At 39.8% G+C, this 12,828-nt stretch overlaps 1 protein-coding gene across 2 annotated transcripts in view; it reads right to left on the bottom strand.

Moving 5' to 3' along the window:
• shank3a (SH3 and multiple ankyrin repeat domains 3a) overlaps positions 1-12,828 on the bottom strand; it is a 1,030,755-nt gene that overhangs the window by 160,254 nt on the left and 857,673 nt on the right. For both annotated transcript variants that reach the window (XM_043713933.1, XM_043713934.1), the window contains exon 18: positions 5,750-5,885. In XM_043713933.1, coding sequence (XP_043569868.1) covers positions 5,750-5,885 — 136 coding nt within the window. The remainder of the gene's footprint in view (positions 1-5,749; positions 5,886-12,828) is intronic.

Genomic DNA, 12,828 nt, shown 5'->3' with positions numbered 1-12,828 from the left:
TTTACCAAAGAGGAAACAAGACATGGCCTGAGCACTTTTGTTACCATAAGATGTGTAAGACTTTGATTTTGGAGTTGGAATCTGATGATTAAAACACGGATTAAAGTTGAACAAATTGTGAACTTTCATGGATAAAATTTATCAAAAAGATGATTTATTAACTGCTTCTGAGGAGTGATCAGTTTTTAGAAAGACTGAGGCAAATACCATGGAAAAGTATATAATGGAGTGCATTGTATTCGTCAAAAGAAGGTCCAGCCCATAATCTTTCAATTATGCAGTGTTCAACTGGGGTTGCGCATCTTCAGTGTGTGCAGCAGACAAACTAAAATGCTACTTCGATTTTAAGGATCAGGACAAAGTTAATAAATTTGAGAGTTCCACCAGTTTCAGATTTGGGAATGATAACGTATTAAAATCTTTCAAAAGCATGTCCATTCCATATGAAATAGGCAGAAGGAATTTTTTTTGTACAAATGTAATATTCCGAAAAATAATGTTATTATGTAGGCCATCAATGAAGAAGACATAGATGAAGCTGGATATGGAAAATGAGAAAATTCTTCAATTTGGAAAATCTGTGAATTTACAACTTGCACAATTGGGACACTACTGTATTCTTGTAACAAAACATAGAAGTGTCTGCACAAAGTAGTGTTATTGAGATCAGCGGGTAAAAGTTAGAAAACAAGAAGTCAGTTGTGTTAAAATTACATCGGCAATTTCTCCATCCATCCTCAAAGTTTAAAAGTTTTAGTAAAGGATGCAGGAGTAATGGGAAGTGTGATAAGCTCATTGAAGAGATGTAATAGATGTGAGATTTGTAAGAAATACTGAAAGCCACATCATGACCTATGGAAGTCTCCCCTGAGCAAGAGATTTCAATGAGGTTGTGACTATGGATTCAGTGATATGGAATAAAAAATCATTTTATGTTTTGTAGATGTGGCAACCAGATTTTGTCAGTTAACAATACTTGGTAAAATAATTGTGGATTAGAAAATAATTGTGGATAAGGTAATGGAAAAATGGTTAGGGACTGGACTTGGACCAGTGATAATTTCTCAGCGATCATGGGGAAGAATGGGCTAATGATTAATTTAGAGATAGGTGTGTGAATATATATATATAATATAAGTATGACAGCAGAAAGACATTTTATTAATGGAGTAGGTGAAAGGTACCATGCAGTAAACTGTAAATTATCATTTTCACTCACTTGGGGTGTCCATGGTAGGAATGTCTTTGCAAATGATTGGATGATATCATCCATATCAGTTAGTTTTTGGTAGGAATTCTAATATTCCATCAGTAATAAGTCATCAACCTCCAGTTTAAGAAGAGGCTCAACATTTTCAGGACACTTGAATGCAATGCATGCAGGAAGAAAGCCAGTCTCATAAAGAAATTGCTGAGCTTTAAGATATAAGGTAAGGCCATTAGAAACCAGTTTCAATCAGGGAAATATGTTTATTATAAGAGAGATGGGCTTAAAGAATGGACAGGCCAGGGGAACATTATTGGTAAAGACAAAAAAATGTGTTTGCGTACACTTCCAAGTTGCTTGAAGTAAAAAGATGGAAGGCGAGAAAATGCATGTAAGCTCAAACATATCCTTCAAAAGAGATCACGAACCATTGAAGTGAACCCTATTAATAAGACAGGGAAGTAAAACAGTAGCTGTCCAGAAAGAGATCAAAGGCAATAGAGAAGATATGGTTTAACTAAACAAGAAATATAGTACCAATCTGGAATAGAACCAGGATCAGGAGCCCATGTGATTTGGAAGTCCCAATGACCACAAAATTAATAAAACAAGAACTACAAAACTGGAGAGAATTTGAGATGTATGCAGATGTGCCAAATGAAGGACTACCATCTTTATCACTTCGGTGGAAATGCATGGAAAAAGTCACTTCTCCTGAAGTGACTTGCAGTAGGAGATTTTCACAAAAACCGAGATACTAAGATTTAAGAACAGTATCACTGACAGTAGAAGAAGCAATTTTTAAAATATTAGTAATAGATGCTTGGGAGCGTAGGTCATTTGATATTAAAGCTGCATTTCTGCAAGGAGATCAGCTTGATAGGCATGTCCAAAGGAGGACACATGCATTGGGAACATTCCGGAAGTCAAATAAATCTGTAAATGGCCAAAATAATGCCCCAAGATTTTGACACTTCTCAGTAACATATAACTTATTAAAATTAGGCTATCTTCAGTTTAAAGCAGATCCTGCCACATTTTACTTGCACCATTTGGGTAACTTCCAGGCACCTTGATGGCTTTGTGGGGTGTGGCGACGAATTTAAAAATATTGTCATATGTGGGCTTAAAGCAAAAGGATCAGGTGTTGATTTGCATCAGCAATTGTATATGCAAAATGTTAGCCCCCATTGCTGTTAGTCAAAGTAGGCCTCAGTAAAAAAATATTCCAAAACTGAAATAGAGGAATGCAACGGACAGCTGAATTGGCTGGGCACCAAGTGAAGTTGTGAAGTATTACAGTTGAATACAACCCAAGGTGGATCGTATTAGTTAGGCAAAGAAAACATTGAAAAAATAAAAATTGATGACTGTATTTTTACATTTTCACAATTGGGAGATACCAGTAACATGAAAACTTATTGGTTTTAGTAATTTTTCTAATGCAAATCTCTGTGACGACTTTTTAAGTACATGAGGGTTTATCATTTTTCTTATAGCAAAGGAAGGCAAATGTTACCTCGAGCACGGGAAGTTAATAAAGTTAGGAGTAGTAAAAAGTACCCTAGCAGCTGAAACTGTCACACTTGGTGAGACTATAGATATAATGTTTTTCTTGGTGAAAGTATTAGAAGGAATTCTGAAAATGGATACAGTAGCAAAAATGAATGAGTGCTCCATTGATAATAAGTCACTATCTTACACTAAACAAAATGTATGAATGAGAAAAAGACTGGGGATTGATTTTTGCAGTTTTAAAACAGGAATTGGAGAATAGAGAAATTTTCAAATTGAAATGGGTTTGTAGAAGCAGTCAGCTATCTGATTGTTTGGAAAGAAAAGAGCAAGCTTTAAAAACCATTGGACATAATTGGAAAAGAACGCTTGGAACATTCATGTGCAAAGGAGGAAAATTGGAATAATATATTGTCATTTTGTATATGTTATTTGCTTTTTATTATTATTCTATTAATAGATTTATTTAAAAAGAAACTGGATGTGATATAATTTAGTGTGATCTAAAGGGATGTATGATACTTAATAGAATGAGGGAACAGCTGGTGGGTATATTTAATTAAGGGTTAATTGGTTATGAATTGGTTGTCTAAATACAGGAGCTAGTAATCAATGGAGTATACTTTTATGGGGTTTGATTAATTTAAATAAAGCTCTCATTTAAAGTGTGGACTTGGACTATGTTCAAAAACATTTATCTTTTAAATACATAACACAACTACATCTTTAGAACCACAAGAACACATTTCAACTTTACATGTTGCCTTATTAGATCAACATTCATTAAACTTAAACACACTTTGCTAAATTGATGAGTATATCAAATGATAATTTGCTTAATGGTAAATTGCACTCTCAGACAAATGTTAACCCAATTCACATACAGTTCCATGGCATTGTTTCTTCTCTCTTTCATTCAATTTCTATCTCTTTTATCTGGTTTGTAAGTATTAACTCCCTACTGGTCTGTGATACACTTTTTCTTTGAGATCTCAACCATGTGATCATTCCTCTTGTGAGAACCAGGGCATTGAATTTGCTAGACTGTTTAAATGCAACGGAGATCATAGTGGAACCTGATCTATCCTTACCTGATATTCACTCTTGCATAATAACAAATTATAAACTTTGGTCAGGATTCAATTTTTTTTCTCTTCTAGTCTGGGGTGCAAATGAAAGTTGAGAACTACCACTATTCTTTATGGCATCAGTTAACTCAGCACATTACCAGAGTTCAGAACCTGGGACCTTCCTGGTTTATATGGCTAACCCACTCACTGAATAAGCTGTTGATCATCACAGGAGTACATGGGCATACAGTTAAGATAGTCCCTCCTGCAAGTGTAAGTTTCATAAAACGCGCTCAGTGAGAAGCAGTTTACATGCAGAGATTTTAACCCTTTCACTGTGTCACGTGCATACAGTTTTCTCAATACCCATTCAGATTTGGATTGTACTGAATAACGGGCATTCTTGTTTCAGTATAATTCCTTTGCTTTAATTCCTCCCATCTTTTAGAGGATCTAACAGATATCGTTGAGGGAAAAACAAAAGGGCAGTTTAATAATTAATCTTATACATGCTTCATTAACCTTGGACTAAGGTTGGGCATTAGGAGCAACAGGATGTGGCCAATTCACTTGCTAACTGATGAAGCAAAGAGAGTTGAAAACATTTTCCAACTAATTGGAGTTGGGAGGGGGTTTATGGGTGCTATTTAATAGATGGAATATTCTATGATGATTTGAGGGCATTTGTAAGAGCACTTCTGAATATAAAAAGAAAGCAGGAGAGTGGGAAGGGAGAGGGAATAGACAGGAAAGAGAGAAGAGGGAAGGACAGAAAGGGAAGGAAAGAGATGGAAGAAGAAAAAAGAGGAGGATGGTCGTGAGATGGGAGGAAAGGGGGTTTCAACATTTTTATTGTAAGGAGAGGTCTTCAGTGAGCAAATCTGATGACAGAAATCAGCTTACATCCATAGAGAGCCTCAGCCTCAATGCCAGGACAAAATCATCAATTCAGAGATCCAAGATCCATCAGCGTACACTCAGTGCTTAAGTGATTGGCATCTTAAGTTATTGGATGATGGCTGTATCCCCAAAGGTGTTCTGAATCTAAATTGGTCACTTGGTCACAACCTGCTTAACATGCATATCTCTGCTACAAAACTACCTGCAAGCAAAATATGAAAGTAATGGATATTGATACAGGCAACTGGGAGGCAGTGTTGACTGCTTGACCTCCGGAACCTGAGTGATTGCAAGGGTACTGAAAGAGACAAAGGAAAAATGAAAGTTTGGTTTGAAGAAAGTCCAGAGGAAACAGGTCAGTCAATCCTGTACCTTCAGAATCCATTGTCTTAATTTGCATCCGTGTGACCAAGACTGCCATGCACTACTGGGGCTTCTAAGCCATACTAGGCCATGTTTAATACATCATTAACCATCATGGCTAAAACCATCAATTCATGAGTTGGAAGGCTGACAAGATATTAACTTCTAACCTACTGAGATGAAAGAATCTTAATTTGCTCCATAATCCCAGTGGATGGGATATTTATGTTGTCACACCCTGATTGAGAGAAAGGTATTTCAATTTGCTTCTTAGCTTGTTGGGGAGTGTGGATTTGATTCATTCCTTAACTTTAGAAAACCAGGATTTCACTGTTTTTTTGATTTCTTAAGCAGAGGCACTGGTTCACTTACAAACTGATTAAGTGAAGGGAGTTCTTCTGACAAGATACATAGGTGATTCTCTGATGCACTGGGGTTGTATAAGAGGAACAAGCTCTGTATCTACATGGACATGCAGGTGATATTTGGAATTAGACTCTACGTAGATTTTCCTTCTGTTACACAGCAGTGTAATCCAGAGCTCTCTATGTTAAATCAGGATGTGCATCCAACTTCACATAGTTATTAGTCTTGACTACAACCAGTATCATCAACAGAACATCTGCCATTCAGTCAATCAGTGAAAGGGTTAATTCTGACAGTATTTTCCAATGATAATAAATTATCTCCTGACCTTTCTTCCTCATTCCGTCCTCCAGTTCTGGCTTTCGGCTGACTGTCACCACTTTCATCAGCAGGTTATTCCCTCCCTGTCGGATCATGGAAACCACTTGCTTGTGTCCAACCTTCACTACGTTGACATTGTTTACCTGCAAAGGAAGATAAATTTAGTTCAGACCATGACCCTTTTGCATTTTGGAAAGTGTGTGTAAAATAGCTCATTGGAACAAAAAAAGGAGTCAATACAAGGAGCACAACTGAAGGATTAGGGAGATGCAAAGGATTACAGCTGAAGGAACCCTGACTACCACATCCACTCAGAATGTGCTGGAACCACAGACTGTATTTGTTAACAGCTGAAAGGAGACAAGTTTTTGTTTCCAATATGGACTTTTCAAGATTGAAATACGTACTGCTAATCATTGACTAATGACAATAGTCCTTTCATGCATTGGTGGATCTGCATTCTTTACAGTATCTTGTGTTTCAAGTTTAATAGATGAAAGATTTAAGAGTGCCCAGAGCAACCATTTGCAACTGATGCAGATCAGCTCCTGGCTAAGGAAATAGTGTATTCGTAGATTGCATCCAGTGAAAATGTAAGCGTTAAGCAGCTACTCAGTGCTTTCCCACTTGATTTTTTTCCACTGACTTATAGCAGTCAGAGTGAAAAATGGGTAAGCCCTCTTTGAAAGATAATAGAGGTTCATGTTATTGAAGCAGTATTTATAAATGGGTCAGTAAGAGACAGAAGGGTTAAACATACAAGGGGAGTGTGAGATTTCCAGTAATCACCAGACTATAATCTGCACTTCACAAATTAGTTTACACTGAAATGATGGGGAGGAAGATCCTTGGTTTGACAATACATTCATCTGTAGTGGAGGAGGTAAGAGCGAACTTGGCACTTTCAACTTGGGGCGGGCCTGACTACAGGGCAAAACTAGGTTCTCACCAGGAGAGGTTGTTGGTCTGGGAGGATACTGAGTTGGGGAATTATTCAATTCAATGGATATCCTTCTTGGGAAAATAAAATCCACATGGGGGACTTGTGGTGAAGGCCAGAGCCCAGACCATGAGCTATAAAAGAGGCTGAGCCTGGATCCCAGAAAACAGGGCTGAAGGAGGAGGGGATAGAGACAGAAGCCAAGAAAAAGAGAGGAACACATATAGCACAAAATAGGAGCTGAAATCTGTGACTAATATGTTACAGCATAAAAAATTCAAAGCCATGAATAGGCAGACTGAAGATTTTGAAAACAGCTAGAAAACTTGAAATTGCAGTAAACTGAATGAAAAGACCTGGGCAAAATATCTACACAACACTTCAACAGGTCACAAGAAGAGGAAGATCCCATCGTATCTGGGAAACAAAGCAATCTGGCTAAAGCAGTCAGATGGAAATTAGCAGTCAGAGCTGTACCAACTGAACTCGGCCACCAGCTGATTAGAGATCAGATATTCTCAATGGTCTCTGGTCTATTTGGAATGTTGGTCCTAAATGTTCATTGTAAATAGCTTGTTTCTCTGAGATAAGTTTTTCCATTAATATTTTATCAGTGGAATATAATATCTCTGTATTACAACTTTAATTCAGTCTGTGTTCCTGAATCCAACATAAGGCAATGATCAACAATTGCATAGCTTTTCAGATGTAAAGTCTCCTTTGTTTAGACAAGGCATTCTCAAACACTTAATATAAGCAACATTACAAATAAGAACATGAGTGGACTATTTGACCCCTTGAGTTTGTGACACAATTTAAAAAGATCATGTCTATCCCTGATAACATTTCAACCTCTTGCTTAACAAGGAACTATATATCTTTGCCTTAAAAAGATTCAAAGTTCTCTACTTCACATCTTATCAGCAAGAACGACCCAAAGATTCATGACTCTCTGAGAGGAAATAAATGAGCACCTCATCTCTGTTTTAAGTGGGCTATCCCTGATTTTTAAACAGTTAAAGTTTAACCCTTTTTAAACAGGTTAATCTAGTTCTAGATTCACTCATAAGAAGAAACATCTTCACATTTTCAAGATCCCACAGCATCTAAATATTTCAGTTAAGTCACGTTTTACTCTTTAAGACTACACCATATAAAAGCATAGCCTGTCCAAACCTTCCTCGTAAAACAGCCCGTGCTTTCCAGGTATTACTCCATACACTCTCTTTGAACTGCTTTTAATGCATGAAAGCCTTTCCATAAATAAGGGTCCAGATTTCCAGAAAGCCCAGGTTCCTGCAGTGTAGATGGGATTTATGCATACAGACCCAGCAGAATCCCCAACATAGCAGATCCCGAGGGAATTGCCTGAGGAACTGAATAATCTACTGGCCAATTCTCCTATGCCCGAAGCCTCTGAAAGTATCCATTTAAACTGGAGAGTTTAGAGTTTTCCAGTAAACGTAATTCACCATAACTTATCAAATGTGCCCTTGACTACACCTACCCTAGACTCGCTGCTGGAACCTCCCCACTGCCAGACCCAATAGCTCCCTTATCCTGCGACCCAAACCTTTTCCAGCATTGCCAGACCTAATACATCCTCCAACTGTAGAATCTCATTCCACTTGCTGCCAGACCTGGCATTTTATCTATCTGCTCCTCCCCTGCTCTCACACCTCCAACACTCCTCTCAAATCCTGAACCCACAGCCCCCTTAACACCCAGATCAGTCTCTGCTGCAGGTTCTGACACCAGGCTGCAACGACACTCCCATGGCCCTTTTGGACCAATCCCATAAGATACAGGAGTGCAATTAGGTCATTCACCCCATCAAATCATTCAATCATGACTGATATGTTTCTCAAGGAGAAAGTGAGGACTGCAGATGGTGGAGATCAGAGCTGAAAATGTGTTGCTGGAAAAGCGCAGCAGGTCAGGCAGCATCCAAGGAGCAGGAGAATTGACGTTTCGGGCATGAGCCCTTCTTCAGGAATCTTCAGGACTCCTGAAGAAGGGCTCATGCCCGAAACGTTGATTCTCCTGTTCCTTGGATGCTGCCTGACCTGCTGCGCTTTTCCAGCAACACATTTTTGTTTCTGATGTTTCTCAACCCTATTCTGCCTTCTCCCTGTAATCTTTGAATCCCTTACCAATCAATAGCCTATCTATCTCTATCTTAAAGAAACTCAATGACTTGGCCTCCACAGCACTTTGTGACAATGAGCTTCACAGATTAATCACCTTCTGGCAAGAAATTCTTCCTCATCTCAATTTTGAAGGATCATCCCTTCAATTTGAATCTGTGCCTTCAGGTCCTAGTCTTTTCTACTAGTGGAAACATTTCCCCGTGTCCACTCTATCCAGGCCTCTCGGTTCTGTAAGTTTCAATCAGATTCCCCCTTACCCTATAGACCCAGAGTCCTCAACTGCACCTCATATGACAAGCCCTTCATTCCTGGGATAATTCTTATGAATCTCTTCTGGACACCCTTCAAGGTCAGCAGATCCTTCCTTAGAGATGAGGCCCAAAACTGCTCACAATGTTCCAAATGTGGTCTGACCAGAGCCTTATACTGCCTCAGCAGTACATCCTTCCATTTATATTCTAGGCCTCTCAAAATTAATGCAAATATTTCATTTGCCTTCCTTACTGCCAATTGAATGTGCATGTTAACCTTAAGGTAACCCCGAACTAGGGCTCCTAAATGCTTTTGTGCTTCAGATTTGTGTAATCTTTCCCCATTCAGAAAATAGTCTATGCCTCTATTCTTCCTATCAAAGTGTCTAATCACATTGTAGTCCATCTGTCACTTCTTTGCCTACTCTCCTAGCCGAAAGACACAAAGCCATGAAGTTTGTTCTATTGTTGAGTTACCCTTGTGACAATGTTGCTCCTTTAACAAGGTTAGTGGTCAAAAACACGCAGATTCTAAAATGTCTGAGTTTATCTACTTCAGGAAGCTTTTAAGTTTTCAAACAAACACTTGTACAATGAAAGGAGTGTGGTCAGTTCTCCTACTCAGCTTTTCTCTGGTTTGTTTTGGTTTTAGCAAGCAGTCAGTTTTGAGGCAGCTGGTCAAAGAAACAGCTACATGGAAGAAGGTGTTCCATCCTGAATGTCTCTGCCATCTTTCTCTCACCTGGAAGATTCTATATTTGATTTTACCTTTTTTCCCAAGGGGTATTTATGGGAATGATTGCTGCAGGAATTTGGACCAGCATCATTAAGTTGGGATAGTCTGTTGAGTGTTTGGATAGGTTAAGTTATTCCATATTCTTTTCCCGTTTGTTTGTGTTTCATTCAGTAGTCTGTAAATAAATTCTGTTTTGTTTAAAACCGAGGGGTTTTATGATTGGATTAGATTAGATTCTCTACAGTGTGGAAACAGGCCCTTCAGCCCAACAAGTCCACACCAACCCTCCGAAGAGTAACCCACCCAGACCCATTTCCCTCTGACTAATGCAACTAACACTATGGACAATTTAGCAAGGCCAACACCTGACCTGTACATATTTGGACTGTGGAAGGAAACCAGAGCACCTGGAGGAAACCCACGCAAACATGGGGAGAATGTGCAAACTCCACACAGGCAGTCACCCGAGGCTGGAATCGAACCTGCGACCCTGGTGCTGTGAGGCAGCAGTGCTAACCACTGAGTCACCGTGGGTTTTGACCAGCTGCATCACTCCTGGAATACTCACTCTACACCTGCTCAAAACAACTAGTAAAATTAGGGTCTGGGCTACCTTCTTGAAATGTTCTGAGAGGGTCTGGCCTGGCGCATGACACCCTACATCCACTACAGAGGAACCTCAATTATCCGAATATCAATTATCCGAATCTCGGATTATCCGAAGGGATCTCAAGATCCCGATAGAAACATTACGTCAAAGAGCTGTTTCAACCATGATCGCATCTTTTGTTTCTAGGTACAATGATTAAAAACGAACACAGCCCACTGAAATGCTGCCAAGAACAGTCCTGGACAGTCCAGGCAACGTCTCCAAATGACTGACTGCCTGCCCTCTCTCTCTTTCTCTCTCTCTCTCGCTCTCTCTCCCCGCACACTTACCCTGGAATTCTACACATCTGCCCTGCCCCCACCTCACCTGCCATCCATCCTCTGCTCCTACCCAAACCAATATCTCCTGCTCAACCTGAGTTCCTGTAAACACTCAATTACTTATCTGGGCCATTTGCCACCTTGCGCCTTGGCACCCTACTCATCTGGAATCCCAAACACATTGCACTGTATACCTGGCCCACCTGGCACCCTAAACATATGTACCTGACACCCTACTTGCCTGGCATTCTTCCCACTGGTACCCTATATACCTTGCCCTCAACCCTTTTCATCACCCCTACCTTATGCACTCACCCTTTCACAGAAGCTGTCAAAGTGACTGTCTGTGATGTTGGACCGAGAGATCACAGAATATGGAAACTGATTGCTCGGGAGAATTTAAACTAGTAAGGTGGGGGACTGGGACCCAGGGAGATAATGAGGAAAGAGGTCAATCTGAGACTGATGCAGTTGAGAACAGAAGCAAGTCAAACAGTCAGGGCAGGCAGGGACAAGGTAGGACTAATAAATTAAACTGCATTTATTTCAATGCAAGGGGCCTAACAGGGAAGGCAGATGAACTCAGGGCATGGTTAGGAACATGGGACTGGGATATCATAGCAATTATGGAAAAATGGCTCAGGGATGGGCAGGACTGGCAGCTTAATGTTCCAGGATGCAAATGCTACAGGAAGGATAGAAAGAGAGGCAAGAGAGGAGGGGAATGGCGTTTTTGATAAGGGACAGCATTAAAGCTGTGCTGAGGGAGGATATTCCCAGAAATACATCCAGGGAAATTATTGGGTGGAATTGAGAAATAAGAAAGGGATGATCACCTTATTGGGATTGTATTATAGACCCCCTAATAGTCAGAGGGAAATTGAGAAATAAACTTGTAAGGAGATCTCAGATATCTATAAGAATAATAGGATAGTTATAGTAGGGGATTTTAACTTTCCAAACATCGACTGGGACTGCCATAGTGTTAAAGGTTTAGATGGAGAGGAATTTCTTAAGTGCATACAAGACAATTTTCTGATTCAGTATGTGGATGTACCTACTAGAGAAGGTGCAAAACTTGACCTACTCTTGGGAAATAAGGCAGGGCAGGTGACTGAGGTGTCAGTGGGAGAGCACTTTGGGACCACCGACCATAATTCTATTAGAGTTAAAATAGTGATGGAAAAGTATAGACCAGATGTAAAAGTTGAAGTTCTAAATTGGAGAAAGGCCAATTTTGACGGTATTAGGCAAGAACTTTTGAAAGCTGATTGGGCGCAGATGTTCGCAGGTAAAGATACGACTGAAAAATGGGAAGCCTTCAGAAATGAGATAACAAGAATCCAGAGAAAGTATATTCCTGTTAGGGTGAAAGGAAAAGCTGGTAGGTATAGGGAATGCTGGATGACTAAAGAAATTGAGGGTTTGGTTAAAAAAAAGAAGGAAGCATATGTCAGGTATAGACAAGATAGATCGAGTGAATCCTTAGAAGAGTATAAAGGCAGTAGGAATATACTTAAGAGGGAAATCAGGGGGGCAAAAAGGGAACATGAGGTAGCTTTGGCAAATAGAATTAAGGAGAATCCAAAGGGTTTTTACAAATACATTAAGGACAAAAGGATAACTAGGGAGAGAATAGGACCCCTCAAAGATTAGCAAGGCAGCCTTTGTATGGAGCCGCAGAAAATGGGGGAGATACTAAACGAGTTTTTTGCATCAGTATTTACTGTGGTAAAGGATATGGAAGATATAGACTACAGAGAAATGTACACCTTGCAAAATGACCAAATTACAGAGGAGGAAGTGCTGGATGTCTTGATACGCATAAAGATTGATAAATCCCCAGGACCTGATCAGGTGTACCCGAGAACTCTGTAGGAAGCTAGAGAAGAGATTGCTGGGCCTCTTGCTGAGATATTTGTATCAACGATAGTCACAGGTGAGGTGCCAGAAGACTGGAGGTTGGCTAACATGGTGCCACTGTTTAAGGACAAGCCAGGGAACTATAGACCAGTGACCCTGACGTCGGTGATGGGCAAGTTGTTGGAGGGAATCCTGAGGGACAGGGTGTACATGTAT

The sequence above is a fragment of the Chiloscyllium plagiosum genome, chromosome 23 (genome assembly GCF_004010195.1).
Source record: "Chiloscyllium plagiosum isolate BGI_BamShark_2017 chromosome 23, ASM401019v2, whole genome shotgun sequence".
NCBI lineage: Eukaryota > Metazoa > Chordata > Chondrichthyes > Orectolobiformes > Hemiscylliidae > Chiloscyllium > Chiloscyllium plagiosum.
Note: the sequence above shows the minus strand (reverse complement) of the source record. Positions and strands in the feature narration are given on the sequence as shown.